At 42.5% G+C, this 15,616-nt stretch overlaps 1 protein-coding gene and 1 long non-coding RNA gene across 3 annotated transcripts; one reads left to right on the forward strand and one right to left on the reverse strand.

Moving 5' to 3' along the window:
• Nucleotides 1-3,172: 3,172 nt before the first annotated feature.
• LOC116015654 (cyclin-dependent kinase inhibitor 3) lies at nt 3,173-6,113 on the forward strand. Its single transcript, XM_031255793.1, has 3 exons — nt 3,173-3,808; nt 5,566-5,766; nt 5,871-6,113. Exons 1-3 carry the CDS (start codon nt 3,333-3,335, stop codon nt 5,938-5,940), a joined length of 747 nt encoding a protein of 248 aa, XP_031111653.1. The 5' UTR covers nt 3,173-3,332; the 3' UTR covers nt 5,941-6,113.
• Nucleotides 5,872-6,894, reverse strand: LOC116015655. 2 transcript variants are annotated; one of them, XR_004097677.1, is made up of 4 exons: nt 6,622-6,894; nt 6,471-6,513; nt 6,130-6,199; nt 5,872-5,973 (listed from the first exon to the last, which is right to left on the reverse strand). It is a non-coding gene; the product is annotated as an uncharacterized LOC116015655 (long non-coding RNA). The 2 variants fall into 2 exon arrangements; XR_004097676.1 differs by having other exon boundaries at nt 6,471-6,894.
• Nucleotides 6,895-15,616: the final 8,722 nt, after the last annotated feature.

Below are 15,616 nucleotides of genomic sequence, written 5' to 3' on the forward strand. Positions count from 1 at the left end.
TATACCAAAAACCACTCCTTCACCTACACGTGTGTGAATCTTTCCTTCGGATTTATAGCCGACAAATAAAGAGCTACTTATGTTTTAATTTTAAAAATAGAATGTAAAATTTAAAAATGACATAAATATACCAATGCTAGGGAAGTTAACATTACATCAAACTTATGAATCATTTTTATGTGTTCGTTGTATTTAGTATTGTCATATGTAGGAGACTTATTTATCTCTTTCAGGTATATAATCATTCAATTTAAAAAAAAAAAAATCAAAAATTGAGAGTTGGGGGTGTATCCATTCAGTGTAGTGTAGAGGTGTGTCAAATAGACATGTTAGCCTAAGTTTAGTCCAGGCTTACCTTATTTGGATTAGACTGGGTCAGACATTTGCTACAATGTGAATACTCCTTCCCGTCCCTGGTACATTAATATATATATATGGAGCGTCTAAGGAGGCGTAGAGGCAAGTTGCCGAAATTTGAAAATTAGAAACAACGCTAACTGTGGTTTAATTTGTTATTCCCTGCAGCGGTGCTCAAGTTCCCATAAAATATGTTATTCCCTATACACGTAATCATAACTCAAATTTTGACAATGAGATGAATATATGACAAGTGAGGGGGAGGACCCTCCTATCTATACTAAGTAAGTCGGCTATGCATTTAATGCTTCCAAATGCAAGTGACCTGACGTGGCGTGTTCTTGTTGGCTTGGTCAAATGGTCACCCCGCAACTAGGTGTAGGTTGACTATCCGATGTAACAAGGCCGTTATTTCTGTAAGTTGTCAGTCGCCTTACAGCCCTTACTTACAAACACTAGTGGGCTTCCTTTACTTGTAGTGTACGCTAAACTTTTCAGTTTGCGGAGTACGTCACACCGTAGGCTGCCCGAGTGGTGCTCCGTCGGGGCGATTCCAAGGGTGATCCGAGAACATCTTCACCTATCATGAGGCATGTTCATACGAGCGATATGATTGGTCACAAGTGATCTAGTCCCATCGGGCCAGTGGTTATAACTGGGTGGTCCTTGACGAATCGATCGGGTGACTTCACAAGGTAGTCCTTATGAGTATTTACCAATTATGATTTATGAATCAAATACTTGGTAATGATGATTATCAATTTGTTTGGTAGTAAATATGAATTGGAATCAAAATAAATAAATATTTAATTAAAATAAAAATAAATAAATAAATATATAAACATATACACACACACACACACACACACACACACACATACACACGGTTGAAAAAATCGCTAGGCGCTCCTCGGGCATTCGGGGAGCGCCTAGCGCCTAGGACGTCTAGTTGGGGATTAATCGGCTCCTAGGGGCTCGTATATTTTTTTATTTTATTTTTTATTTTTTAAAATTTTGTTTAAGCATTAAAATTTTTAATGACTAATAATTATAAACTATATAATACTTTAATAGTTAATACTAAAATATTAATAATACCACAAAAAAATCTAGAGTTTGTACAATTTATGATTATTTCGCTTAAAAGGATATTGTTTTGGGTGCAATAACCCATTAAAAAAAGAACAATAGCTAATCGGCCGACTAAGCCGCCTAGTCAATGCCTAGGAAGTCTAGTCAGCGCCTAGGTGGCCTGGGCGGTAAACGACTAAGCGCCCTACGTTGTGCTTAGGCGGCACTTAAGTGGCCTAGTCGGTCGCCTAGCCAGCCAACCGCCTAGACTACCATTTAAGGTGATATGCAAGGCGGTCGATCGGCGCGTAGGCGAAATTTTTGTAATATTACACATACATATATGTGTATATATATTAAAATTTCATATTTAATGTATGGACAACGACATTTAAAAAAAAATTCTCTCTTATTTTTGACTCTATTCTTCAATAGTAGAGGAGTAAAAATGTAATGTATTTTGTAATTATTAAATGATTAAATTTCAATAATAGGATAACAAAAATATGCAAACAAACATGATAATAAGTATCAAAGTTTATAGTGGAGTATAAAAAATCTTCAACCAAACACACACTTAGTTTATTACAGTAATTATTATACTAGTTATATGATTTTCTTTAATAAGTGGTCCGAAATCATAGTATCCAATGTTTAAAAGGAAATCGTCACGCAATCAAATGCAGCATATGTGCATGAATGATGTATGATTGGACAACAGTGGCAAAGCAGGGCGGGAGGCGGAAAGACGCGGGAGGACGCCAAAAATTATCCATAAGTATGATTAAGTAAGCGGGTGAGTCCGTGGGTTTACCCGTTGGGCCTAGAGATCCGAGCCCACCTAGGGGACTCGTCATTGGCTAACGCTACCTCGTCCAACGTTGGATCCTGTACGGCCTCCTATGGGGCTTGTGCCTTTTTTTCTTCCATCTCAATATTACTACTTGTACTAGGAGATCAACACAATGCTAATCAATGTATTTTTCTCTCAATTTTACTTCCTATTGCTCACTTTATTGCGTCTAAAAACAACACACATGTATATATTAGGTGATAGAAAGAAACATATGTTACTACAGTATTTAATACTTTAGAGTATGTATAGTCTAAGTTGTCCATAACTAACTTAATTGACTCGTTTTAACTAAAAAATCAGTCAGTAAATCACTTCAACAGTTCAATTATAGGCCAACTTGAAATCTCCGATTAATTTAATATTAAAGTAACCAGTTAGACGAGGTCATGTCAGGAGAGAAATTAAGGACGAAAATTTAAGAAGTCTGTATTGCATTAATCTATATATATATATCAATCAAAGTATGTCATGTTAACATTAAAAAAAAAAGTGTAAAAAGAATAAATAAATGTACTATTACTCAAATCATTGTGCAAATCTAGTATTACACTTATTTCTTTATTACCAATCTAAAAATTATATATTGTTTGTTCTAAAATATTATAATTATAATTGTTTTTTTGACAAGAAAATCATAACTACTACTTAAAATTGTGTATTTATAAATTTTATTTTTGTGTAGTAACATATAAATTACACATGCAAGGTAGGTGGAGAAAGTATTGAGAAAAATAATGATATTTATAATGGATTATTGAATTAAATGAACAGTTATTTGTTTTAAAAAAATGAACAGTTAATTATACTATCACTCATTTGTTACTGACATATATATCTCGGGATCGAAGTGAAATTTTACGCATTTTTTACCGCTCCTCCACCATTAATGCCCCCTTCCACTTCTTCTCTCTTCTCCCTCCTCTCCGGTCAAATCCCATTCCCCTGCAATTTAAACTTCCGCAGCTTCTGAGGAGCTGAGCTGAAATCTCTGCCGTGTCGGAGAGTGAAGGATCACAAAAACACAGTTTCAGAATTCACAGCAAGAGCGATGGGGAAGTACGTTAGAGACGCTAAAATGGCCGGCGATGTGGCGGTTATGGAGGTTTCACAGTCCACGGTCGGCGTTCGCACCCGTGCCAAAACCCTAGCTCTCCAGCGCCTTCAATCCTCTGCTCCGCCGCCTACTCCGGACTCGTGTTACCTCCAGCTTCGCTCCCGCCGCCTCGAGAAGCCCCCGCCTGTCATCCCCAATTCCAAAAAACTGCCTAAGCGTAACCTAAAATCAGGCTCGAAACAGAGTTTCCTACAACACGAAGAATCATGGACTTGCCGGAACTCGGATGCTCAGTCCTGCTCGGGGCTTCGAGGCGGTTCTATGAACTCGGGTTCAGTTAACCATTCCATAACAGACGAGCGATATTTTCGGGAATCGAACGGAGGGATTGAGACAAACGATGGCACTGATTTCGGCATCGTAGAGGCTTCGTTTGGGGAGAACATTCTCGACTGTGAACCAAGAGATAGGTATTTATATATGCGTATTCATTGTTTCTTCCAATTTTTTGAGCTGTTCTGCATGTGTTCTAGCATTTTTGGATTATCAAGGTTTGAATGGTTGAAGGCGGGAAGGAGATAGAGATAATTATCTCTCCATTTCTTACAGAAACAAAACTTTGTAAAAAGGGATTAGTTATATATATGCTCTTTTCCCTTTATTTCTTATCTCACAAAAGGAATGGATAGTTTAGCTCAGACACACTGGGCCGGGGCTTTAGAGTTCACTGCTTTTGCTGAAAGAACCATTTCAGGGGACTCCAACATTCATATTGACAGAAAGACTTGCTTTGTTTTTTCTCTCTAGTGTTGCATTTGTGGGCACCACTTGTTCCTTTGCCTAAATCCAATCTTTCCTTTGAATTTTTTTCATTTTTGTTCTTTTTCCTTTTCTTGCTTGTTGCTGTCATCCTAAACTACAAAATTGCTCCTTTTTTTTTTTTTTGTTGCTCAGACAGTGTGAAACAATGTTTTAATCTGGTTTCCTTTTCATTCTTCCTTTCTCCCATACTGTTATGGTTTAGTCTTTTCCTTCTATTTTACTGCGTTTTCTCATGTCCATCTTCTTCCTTAAGAGCCTCTCTACACTGTGGTTATGGAACATGAGGTTGCACTTTCTTTTTTTGAGGGACGAGGGAACCTACAGCCACCACCTGAGGTTTTGCACTAGATAAATCACACTTTGTGATCCTAACTTCACATTGCACTTTCTTTAATAATCCAATAGCATGCTCTTATGGTTGGGAAGTGTAAAGTTTCACTTCAATTCTCCAGTTTTTCTTTCTCTAATTTTTTTTCCTTTCTTAGGAAAATTGAAAATTTCTGGGATTAGTGTATATTTATCAAATATATGGCAAAGCCATTTCATCCTTTCAAGTACCATGGATAAGGTTTCAACTGTTCCAATAGTTCATCATGCAATATCATATAGTGATTCTTGTACTGCTTTCACCATTTTTGGCCACACAAGTTTTAAAGACAAGCTTTCATATAGGCATGCAACATGTATTTCTTCTCATTTATGTATCAGAAAATATATATAATCCCTTGATACTGTGTGTGTATTCTGATGGAAAGCTTTTTTTGAAACCACTGATGGAAAGCTTGATGATCAAATTTTGCCCTGTGCTTGGGTCATGGTCTTTCTGTCTACTAGTCTGATTTTAACTTTTTTAACAACACATGTTAGATTTTAGTGTCAACACTGAACAGTGAACTCCAAAGCCTCAAATTTTGTCTTCAGTGTTGTGTCCTTTTCATGGGGCCCCTATCCTTTATCTGACAATCCTTGAGGTACAGCTGATATTGATATTTATCACGCTCATGTCTTTGGGTAACTCTATTCTTGGGTGCATAAGCAAAATTCTTTGCCTCCGGGGCCCTCACACCCCGGGCCTATTGTGAAGGAGTTAAATATTGGTTACTCAGTGACCTCTTCGGTGGGATGACCAACGCTGGGTAACTTTATTCTAACAATATAAAACTCCTATAGAAAAAAGTTGAAAGTTTTAAGTAAAAAACTGTCATTTTTGTTGTTAAATCTCTTGGAGTATAATTTTTCTCCATCCCCTTTTCCTTGTAACATCTACAAGACTGGGAGAGGCTGCTTTTGATGCTCTTAATTTTGTTTATCATTGCTGTTATTTACATGGCACTACAACTATGGAAGGTAGCTATGGAATAGTGGTTGGTACTATAGAACTAATTAATTCTGTGTTTTCTCTAAGGTTCACTAGAGAAACTACTCCTTGTAGCTTAGTAAGGGAGGCAGACGACGTCAAGACCCCTAGCTCCACAACAAGGAGGACAAATGTGCGCTCCACAACTCATAGAATGCGAAGTTCTGTAAGAAACATCCCTTCAACAGGGGAAATGGATGAATTTTTTGGCTGTGCAGAGCAGCAACAGCAGGCACTTTTCATTGAGAAGTATGTTGCATGTTCATTTCTTTCAACTTGCATATATAGGAAGTGTTTTTTCATTAAATTTGAGGTGTGATATTGCCTTACCTCTCTTGGAATCATATCTGCAGGTATAACTTTGACATTGTGAACGATTTGCCTCTGCCAGGACGTTATGAATGGGCGACAATTAGCCAATAAGGAAGCGAATCATTCTTGGGGTCTTTCCATTACCTACATTCAGTGTAAAAGTAGACTTAGAGATGTGTAGTTTAACCATTAGGACTTAGGAGTAATGTTCATCCATTCAATAGGGCTGTTTGCACTTTCATCTTTGTAACATGCTAGAAATGATGGAGAAAATTACTGGCTTTTGTACTGAGTTCATACCTCAGAGATTCATATCTCTATTCTTCCCCCACTTCCTCCAATACTCCATGCATGGTCTTCCAGACTAGCACTAGAGTCGCATATCAATTAGTTAATTAATTCAAAAAAAACCTAGAAAGTTGTCACTATATATATGTCATAGGTGCACAATTTAACAATTCAATTTCTACTCGGAGAAATTTAAAGAAATTGAAAATCATCGCATCTTGCAATTTACTCTCAGCATCGAAGCTTTAGAAAATGAGTCTCAGAATTACAATACACTCAATTGGCCTGCGCAGGTATATAACAAGAAAGCTTTTCTCCATAGAATATCAGCCTTCCTCATGTAAAGATCATACCTTCATACTTGGGTTCTGCTGCGCATTTCTTCAAACACAATCCCTTCAAGAAAACGCCAATAAATACAAAGTACGGAGTAATGATTAGCGGTTGGCAGATGACTGAGCAATGGCGGAGACTGAAAAGTGAGTGGACAATGACGACCAATACCATAGCTTTTCGGATTTGTTTCAAAACAAAAGGTGGGCATCCCACTCGACTGGCGAGAAATGAAAATGGTCTTCTTTTTCAGGGCGAGAGAGGGATGTTGTCAGAACCACCACCGTCAGGCGTCAGTAGACAGTAGTAGGCTAGTAGGCTACGGGTTACGACATTTTTATTACAACACATACGTAGTACTCGTGTCGCTACTGCATTCGCTGCCTCACCTCTCTCCACAAAATGGTCTGAATCAAAAGCTACACAGCATTAATGGCGACTGTAACTTGCTACGCACTGTTCAGTTTTGGTTCCTTTGTCACATGGGGACTCTGTACACGCTGTGACACCGCCGGACCATGGCTTTTACTAGGCCGTGCATGGTTCACTGTTGTTTCAATATCTATCTGCATTTAATCTCTTTTATACTGTCTAATTATTTGTGTATATTTATTCTTTATTATACTTAGGGTGCGTGAGAATCGAAATCGGAAAGACATCAAATACTTGGTAATGATAATGAGTTTTGGTAAAAGTATTTTGCATGTTTGGTAGTAGGGTGAAATGTGAATGATTATTAATAGTTGGGAAAAAGAGGAGGAAGGGAAATTAAATCCTTATTTTATTAGGGGATGTGTTTTACAATTAATGGAGTAATCAAAATCCATATTAGTGTTCTAAAAACTTGTCAACCAAACAATAACAATGACTTTGATACTCATTCTTGATAGCTAACACTGTCAATCAAACCACTAACCACCATCTTTTATTCCACAGTTTGAAAGAAGTCCCACCACCACTTCAACCCTTCTTCAAAAGATCATTTATATGGGTTAATCAGATATTTTTAACAAAAATTAATGCTTATTTATAAGTCAAGAAGTATTACATTATTACTAGTACTTTTTAAAAAACAAGTGAAATTTTTCAAATGAAAATGTAATATTCATTAACCTATAAAAAATATTATACGCCCATGCATCTTACATAAAGCGATTTCACATAAGTTTATATTATAAAAGTTATGGTTGAAGCAATTGAAACAATTCATTTCTCCAATCACTCTCCAAAAGTTCATTTGTATGAATTATGACTATAGTAATTAGAGTGATTCATTGCTCCAACAAGGAAAAAATAAGTTTTAAAAAAAAAGGAAAAAATAAAAAATAAAAAATAAAAAATCCTAGAACCTAAAAGGGTAACTACTGGCCTACTGGGCAAGGATCCCGTTAGAGCAGTATGAATGTATGATTGGACCACTTCAATTACACAATTACCCCTACCGCCTCAGAAAATGAAAGGATGACCAAAAAGTCATATGGTAGTCAGAGCTTTATTCTGACTCAGATTCAAAACTGTGGGACTCTATATATGTATGTTGCATTTCATTTGTAAATTTAAGAGTAATACTATAAGACCTGGCATTTACAGTTCAACGGGTCGCATGAATGAAGTTTGGGAGCAGAGAGTAATACTATAAGTATTCTTAATTTTTAATATATTTTTTACTCACAAGTCACATCTTACGTGATTCATTTAAAAGAAAAATAGTTTAATTATAATTTTTGTTAATAAAATAACAACAAAATTGACTAATTGTACTGGTATCATTTTCCTGAAATAATTGCATCTTTGGAAAAAGAGGGGAGCCATCAAATCAATGCAGAAATCTTTTGATGGACTAACATCACCAGTTAACTGATATTTATTACTGCATTCAATTCACTCATTGGATTCTGCTTAGGTTGGCAAAACTGTCAAAAACTCTGAAAATTTGGGTCACTTACCTAGTTACCAGCATTTCCCCTTCAAATGTGTTGCTTTTAATGTCCTGTACATATCCGTACACAATTCAGGCATGCAGACAATCAATTACAGCATTTCTTCATCTTTGCTCTATGAAAATGATGTTATCCGCACCCATTTAATCTTTTCTCACTTTTTTTTAGATAATAATCTTTTCTCACTTTTAAAATGTCATATTACAAAATTTGTAATTATTCATTATTTACTTTCTATCTATGCAATTCTCTCTCATCTTTCAAAGAAAAATACTATATGAATTCCCACTTCTACTTCATCTGACAAATTCTTGATGTATACGCTTTTCCTAGAATCAACATGATTAAAAATATCGTATCCTTAATTGACATTTCATGAAACAAAAGTAAGGAAGTAAATTTGAGAGTATAGGTAATAGACTTCTACATCATTGAAGTCTACTTAATTGCCACATCATGGAGTAAGTGGTCTCACTTTCATATTACTTAATTAAAAATTTGGAAAAATGCCAAATAGATCATCAAACTTGTATCATTGTGATGGGTAAATATGCACATGTATTAGTCGGTCCGTAAATCACCTGTCCGTCGGTCATCCAACCTGTCCGTCAACGGTCACCCAAACGGTCCGTCGACGGTCACCCGGTCCGTCGGCCGCATGATCGGAAGCAACACACCTTGTGGATTGGAGGCTCACGAGCGCAACAGTTGCTTGATGTGACGACCGACAACTTTTCGGGAACAAGGGATCCGTGTTTTCATCACCTCGAGTAACTCAACCACTTCGAGCAAACCGATGCGCATTTTGCGGAGTGACAGCCCATATGCCCTCCACTTGCATATCAGACACCATGTGCATAGTGAATCCACTTTGTATAAATAGGGGTCATTCCCCTCACTGGAGAGGAAGAACTCATCAGTACTACACTAATACACTTGTGATTTGCCGATTGTCTTTCTCCTGCTTACTCTTTATTACTGTTCGTCACCCGTAGAGCGATATAGCTTCGAACCGCTCAGTCGTTGACCGGTAGACCGACCGTCTGACCGGCCGAACGACATTCCTCACCACCCGTAACACACGTATCCGTAGCGTAATCGTAGACCCCGTTTATATTTACGCTATCATTGGCGCCGTCCGTGGGGATTGAACGAGTCACTCTGTTCTATCCCTTTATCTTTTCTTTCTTCACACTATTATCCATCTTAAAATGACGAACAGTAGGAAAAGTTTGAGCCAAACTCATGCGCGTAGGGGGAGCCCGACTCGGTTGGTCGGACCTCACCCTGACAATGTAATTGAAACACTCCCTGAAGATGATCTACGTCGCCAGTTGGAACGATCCAGGAGCCTAATGAACGAGTTGACATCCAACCAGAGGCAAGATGCACGACCTACCCAACCGGTCAACCCGAATGCAGGCGGACATGCAAGGCAAACGAGCTTTCAAATTCCAGTGACATATGCCATATTGCCCCCAACTGGCCAAATGCTGACTCCACCACCAGGTGCACTTGGGGGGAACCCGTTGCAAGGGACTCCACAACAAGGATTGACTCCGGTGTACCAACCGTGGCCGGGAACTCCCGGATACTATGTTGTATCACCCACTCCCCAAATGCTTGCAATTCCTCAAATCCCTGCCGTGGAACAACAAGCGCCCCGACCTTCCCAGAGGCAACAGTCGCACCCCCAACCTCAAGATCGTAACTTGGAGGAAGTCCAATCTACGGATCGCACACGGAGGTCCGATCGAGAGGGACGTCGGTATGACCCCATTCAACGTAGGAGCGCTTTTGATCGCATTCGGAATAACGTTAGATCTCGGTTGGGGCCCCAGAATAACAATGAACACGCGAGACAAAGGCCCCAAATGACTGTAGAGGAAAGCAGCACTGGGAGTGCACAACATGGGGACGCCCATTTAGCTGACAGAAGGGCCCGACCTGTCGGTCGGGNTGGTTCGAGGAGACCAACGTGTTGCTCGACAGTGCTACGTGCGAGCAGTCAAACAGTCGGACCGGGAGGAAGGCAGGATTCACACCATAACCCAGCAGGTAGATCGCGGAGAAGAGAGGGAAAAACCGCAACCTGCCTCAGAATTGGAAGAGATAGTACTTGACTCCGACCGACTAGAAAGGGTGGTTAAAATCGGTCGGGGACTCCCTGCAGACCTACGTGAGGACATCATCGGAGTGTTGCAGGAGTACAAAGACGTTTTTGCTTGGGGACCGGAAGACATGCCCGGGGTTGATCGGTCTGTCATTTGCCACCGCTTATCAATTCAACCAGGTTCGAAACCAGTCAAGCAAAAGAAAAGGCACCTGTCAAGCGAAAGGAGAGAATTCGTGAAAAAGGAGACCGCCACCCTCTTGTCGGTAGGGCACATCCGAGAGGTCCTCTACCCGGAGTGGTTAGCCAATGTAGTCCTCGCGCCTAAACCGCCAACATGGAGAATGTGTGTTGACTACACTGATTTGAACAAAGCTTGCCCGAAGGATCCATATCCCCTACCAAATCCTGACCAGATGGTTGATGAAACGGCTGGGTGTGAGCTGTTGAGTTTCATGGACGCCTTCAAAGGATACCATCAAATCTTCATGAGCAAGGAAGATGAAGAGAAGACTGCTTTCATCACTCCGGACGGAGTGTTTTGCTACGTGGTAATGGCGTTTGGTTTGCGGAACTCTGGAGCCACATACCAACGGATGGTGAACAAATTGTTTAAAGGTTTGCTCGGATCAACTATGGAAGCATATGTGGATGACATGCTCATCAAGAGTCGATTAAAAGAAACTCATCCTACCGATCTTGCCCGGGCGTTCAAGGTGATGGAAACTTTCAACTTGCGTCTGAACCCAAGTAAGTGTACCTTTGCTGTTCAGACGGGAAAATTCTTGGGGTTCATGATGACGGGGCGGGGGATTGAGCCAAATCCCGAGAAGGTCAGAGCGATAATGGAGATGCAACCCCCCCGATCGGTCAAGGATGTTCAGCGACTGACTGGTCGACTAGCAGCGCTTAGCCGTTTCCTGTCCAAGTCAGCCGAAAAGTCTCTGCCGTTCTTTCAGATCCTGAAAAAATCAAATGGCTTTGAGTGGACACCGGCGTGTCAATCGGCTTTTGAAGGTCTGAAGGTATACTTGAGCTCCGCACCAGTCCTCTCGAAGCCGGAGAAAGATGAGGTCTTATTCATTTATTTGGCCGTGTCCGACCGAGCGGTCAGTTCCGTGCTTGTCCGCGAAGAAGCTAAGGGAATTCAGAAGCCGATTTACTACGTGAGCAAAGCTCTTCAAGGAGCAGAGCTTAGGTACACAAAATTTGAGAAGACCGCGTTGGCGCTCTGGGTGACGGCCAGAAGACTTGCAGCTTACTTCCAAGCTCACCCGATAGTAGTGTTAACCGATCAACCGTTGGGAACGATCCTCAGGAATCCAACATCATCAGGACGATTGATCAAATGGGCCATGATGCTCACCCAGTTCGCGATTGAGTATAAGCCCCGTCCTGCCATCAAGGGTCAAGCATTGGCTGACTTCATCGTCGAATGCACCGCACGCGATCCGGAACCTGACCGACCGACTGCCCTAGAAGAACCATGGTGGGAAGTTTCTACTGATGGGTCGTCGAGTAAAAAGGGATGTGGGGGTGGAATTGTGCTCACATCACCCGAAGGCTTCAAGATTTATCAAGCCTTGATTTTCAAATTTCAACCTACCAACAACGAAGCAGAATACGAGGCACTCATAGGCGGGTTGCGACTGGCCAAGCAGATGAAGGCCGAACGGTTAAGGGCACGGTCAGACTCCCGGTTGATAATCGGACAGCTATCCAGCACGATCGATGCAAAGGAAGATCGAATGATACAGTACAAGGATATTGCGCTCGAATTGTTGCAACAATTCAAAAAATACGAGCTGATCCAAGTATCAAGGATGGAGAACACGGACGCTGACATGCTCTCCAAGTTGACTCAAGAAGCTCCTGAATACGTGTCCAAGATTGCACGTATTGAAGAAATTGGAGCGCCAAGCATTGATGTCATAGAAGTCAGACCGGTTGAGATAGGCGAGCCAGATTGGATGTACGACTTGAAGAATTACATCGCCAACGGCACTCTACCGGACGACTCTTCCCGGGCAAAGAAAGTTAAGTTAAGGGCACCACGTTTTCAATTGGTTGATGATAGGCTCTACAAAAGATCATATGGCGGACCGCTGCTCCGGTGCTTAACTAGCGACGAGGCGAAAGTAGTGATGGAAGAAGTTCATGAAGGGATCTGTTCTGCCCATCAAGGACCAAGAACACTCGCGCAAAAGATCATTCTGATGGGTTACTATTGGCCTTCGATCAACCTGGATTGTGAACAGTACGTTCGACGATGCGCCACTTGTCAAGAATTTCATAAGTTACCCGGTCGACCGGCCACCTACTATCAACCGGTCAGCGAAGTAATACCTTTTGCAAGGTGGGGTGTGGATCTGATCGGAGCATTCCCGATGGCAGCCGGACGCAAAAAGTATGTGATAGTGGCGATCGACTACTTCACCAAGTGGGTGGAAGCAAAAGCGTTGGCAACCATCACTTCTCAACAGTGTCAAAAGTTTCTTTGGAAAAATGTGATTACTCGCTTCGGGGTACCTGTTCAATTGATCACAGACAATGGGACACAATTTGACAGCCGACCGTTTAAGAACTTCATGGCTCATTTGGGCATAAAGCATACCCGAGTGGCCGTAGCATACCCACAATCAAATGGTCAAGTGGAGAACACCAACCGGACGATCTTGGATGGATTGAAAAAGAAGTTGCAAACTGCAGGTCGAGGCTGGGTTGATGAGCTTTCATATGTTCTTTGGACATATCGAACCACCCCGCGTCGCGCAACGAATGAGACACCTTTCTCGCTGACATATGGATTCGAGGCAAGAGTCCCGATTGAAGCATGGCTCCCTACCACCCGGGAAAGAAATTACGATCCGGAAGTGAATGATGAGATGCAAGGTACGGAACTCAATTTCATAGACGAAAAAAGGGACATGGCAGCTCGAAGGTTAATAGAATATCAGAGGAATGCCAAAGTAGCCCATGACGGTCGAGTAAACCCACGATATTTCCAAGTAGGAGATCTGGTCCTACGGCGGAGGGAAGCTAGCAAGCCGACTGATCACGGAAAATTTGCCAAGAAGTGGGAAGGACCCTACAGGGTCTCTGCAATGGTTCAGCCAGGTACCTATAAGTTAGAGACTCTTTCTGGTCGATTAGTCGCCCGAGTGTGGAACTCTGAGCACCTTATTAAATTTCACAAGTAGTTTGGTTGTTGGAATATAACTTGCATCTAGAATAATTAAGTCGCAGTGTTTTTGGAATTTTTTCACTGTAATCTTGCTTGGTGTAAGTAAAAAAAAAAAAAAAAAAAAAAAATGACCTGCACGGATCTCCGTTTGGGGTTGTATTCGACCTGCACGTTTGGGGTTATGATCGACCTGCACGGATCTCCGTTTGGGGTTGTATTCGACCTGCACGGATCTCCGTTTGGGGTTTTGTTCGACCTGCACGGATCTCCGTTTGGGGATTTGTTCGACCTGCACGGATCTCCGTTTGGGGTTTTATTCGACCTGCACGGATCTCCGTTTGGGGTTTTGTTCGACCTGCACGGATCTCCGTTTGGGGTTTTGTTCGACCTGCACGGATCTCCGTTTGGGGTTTTGTTCGACCTGCACGGATCTCCGTTTGGGGTTTTGTTCGACCTGCACGGATCTCCGTTTGGGGTTTTGTTCGACCTGCACGGATCTCCGTTTGGGGTTTTGTTCGACCTGCACGGATCTCCGTTTGGGGTTTTGTTCGACCTGCACGGATCTCCGTTTGGGGTTTTGTTCGACCTGCACGGATCTCCGTTTGGGGTTTTGTTCGACCTGCACGGATCTCCGTTTGGGGTTTTGTTCGACCTGCACGGATCTCCGTTTGGGGTTTTGTTCGACCTGCACGGATCTCCGTTTGGGGTTTTGTTCGACCTGCACGGATCTCCGTTTGGGGTTTTGTTCGACCTGCACGGATCTCCGTTTGGGGTTTTGTTCGACCTGCACGGATCTCCGTTTGGGGTTTTGTTCGACCTGCACGGATCTCCGTTTGGGGTTTTGTTCGACCTGCACGGATCTCCGTTTGGGGTTTTGTTCGACCTGCACGGATCTCCGTTTGGGGTTTTGTTCGACCTGCACGGATCTCCGTTTGGGGTTTTGTTCGACCTGCACGGATCTCCGTTTGGGGTTTTGTTCGACCTGCACGGATCTCCGTTTGGGGTTTTGTTCGACCTGCACGGATCTCCGTTTGGGGTTTTGTTCGACCTGCACGGATCTCCGTTTGGGGTTTTGTTCGACCTGCACGGATCTCCGTTTGGGGTTTTGTTCGACCTGCACGGATCTCCGTTTGGGGTTTTGTTCGACCTGCACGGATCTCCGTTTGGGGTTTTGTTCGACCTGCACGGATCTCCGTTTGGGGTTTTGTTCGACCTGCACGGATCTCCGTTTGGGGTTTTGTTCGACCTGCACGGATCTCCGTTTGGGGTTTTGTTCGACCTGCACGGATCTCCGTTTGGGGTTTTGTTCGACCTGCACGGATCTCCGTTTGGGGTTTTGTTCGACCTGCACGGATCTCCGTTTGGGGTTTTGTTCGACCTGCACGGATCTCCGTTTGGGGTTTTGTTCGACCTGCACGGATCTCCGTTTGGGGTTTTGTTCGACCTGCACGGATCTCCGTTTGGGGTTTTGTTCGACCTGCACGGATCTCCGTTTGGGGTTTTGTTCGACCTGCACGGATCTCCGTTTGGGGTTTTGTTCGACCTGCACGGATCTCCGTTTGGGGTTTTGTTCGACCTGCACGGATCTCCGTTTGGGGTTTTGTTCGACCTGCACGGATCTCCGTTTGGGGTTTTGTTCGACCTGCACGGATCTCCGTTTGGGGTTTTGTTCGACCTGCACGGATCTCCGTTTGGGGTTTTGTTCGACCTGCACGGATCTCCGTTTGGGGTTTTGTTCGACCTGCACGGATCTCCGTTTGGGGTTTTGTTCGACCTGCACGGATCTCCGTTTGGGGTTTTGTTCGACCTGCACGGATCTCCGTTTGGGGTTTTGTTCGACCTGCACGGATCTCCGTTTGGGGTTTTGTTCGACCTGCACGGATCTCCGTTTGGGGTTTTGTTCGACCTGCACGGATCTCCGTTTGGGGT

The sequence above is a fragment of the Ipomoea triloba genome, chromosome 4, assembly GCF_003576645.1.
Source record: "Ipomoea triloba cultivar NCNSP0323 chromosome 4, ASM357664v1".
Taxonomy (NCBI): Eukaryota; Viridiplantae; Streptophyta; class Magnoliopsida; order Solanales; family Convolvulaceae; genus Ipomoea; species Ipomoea triloba.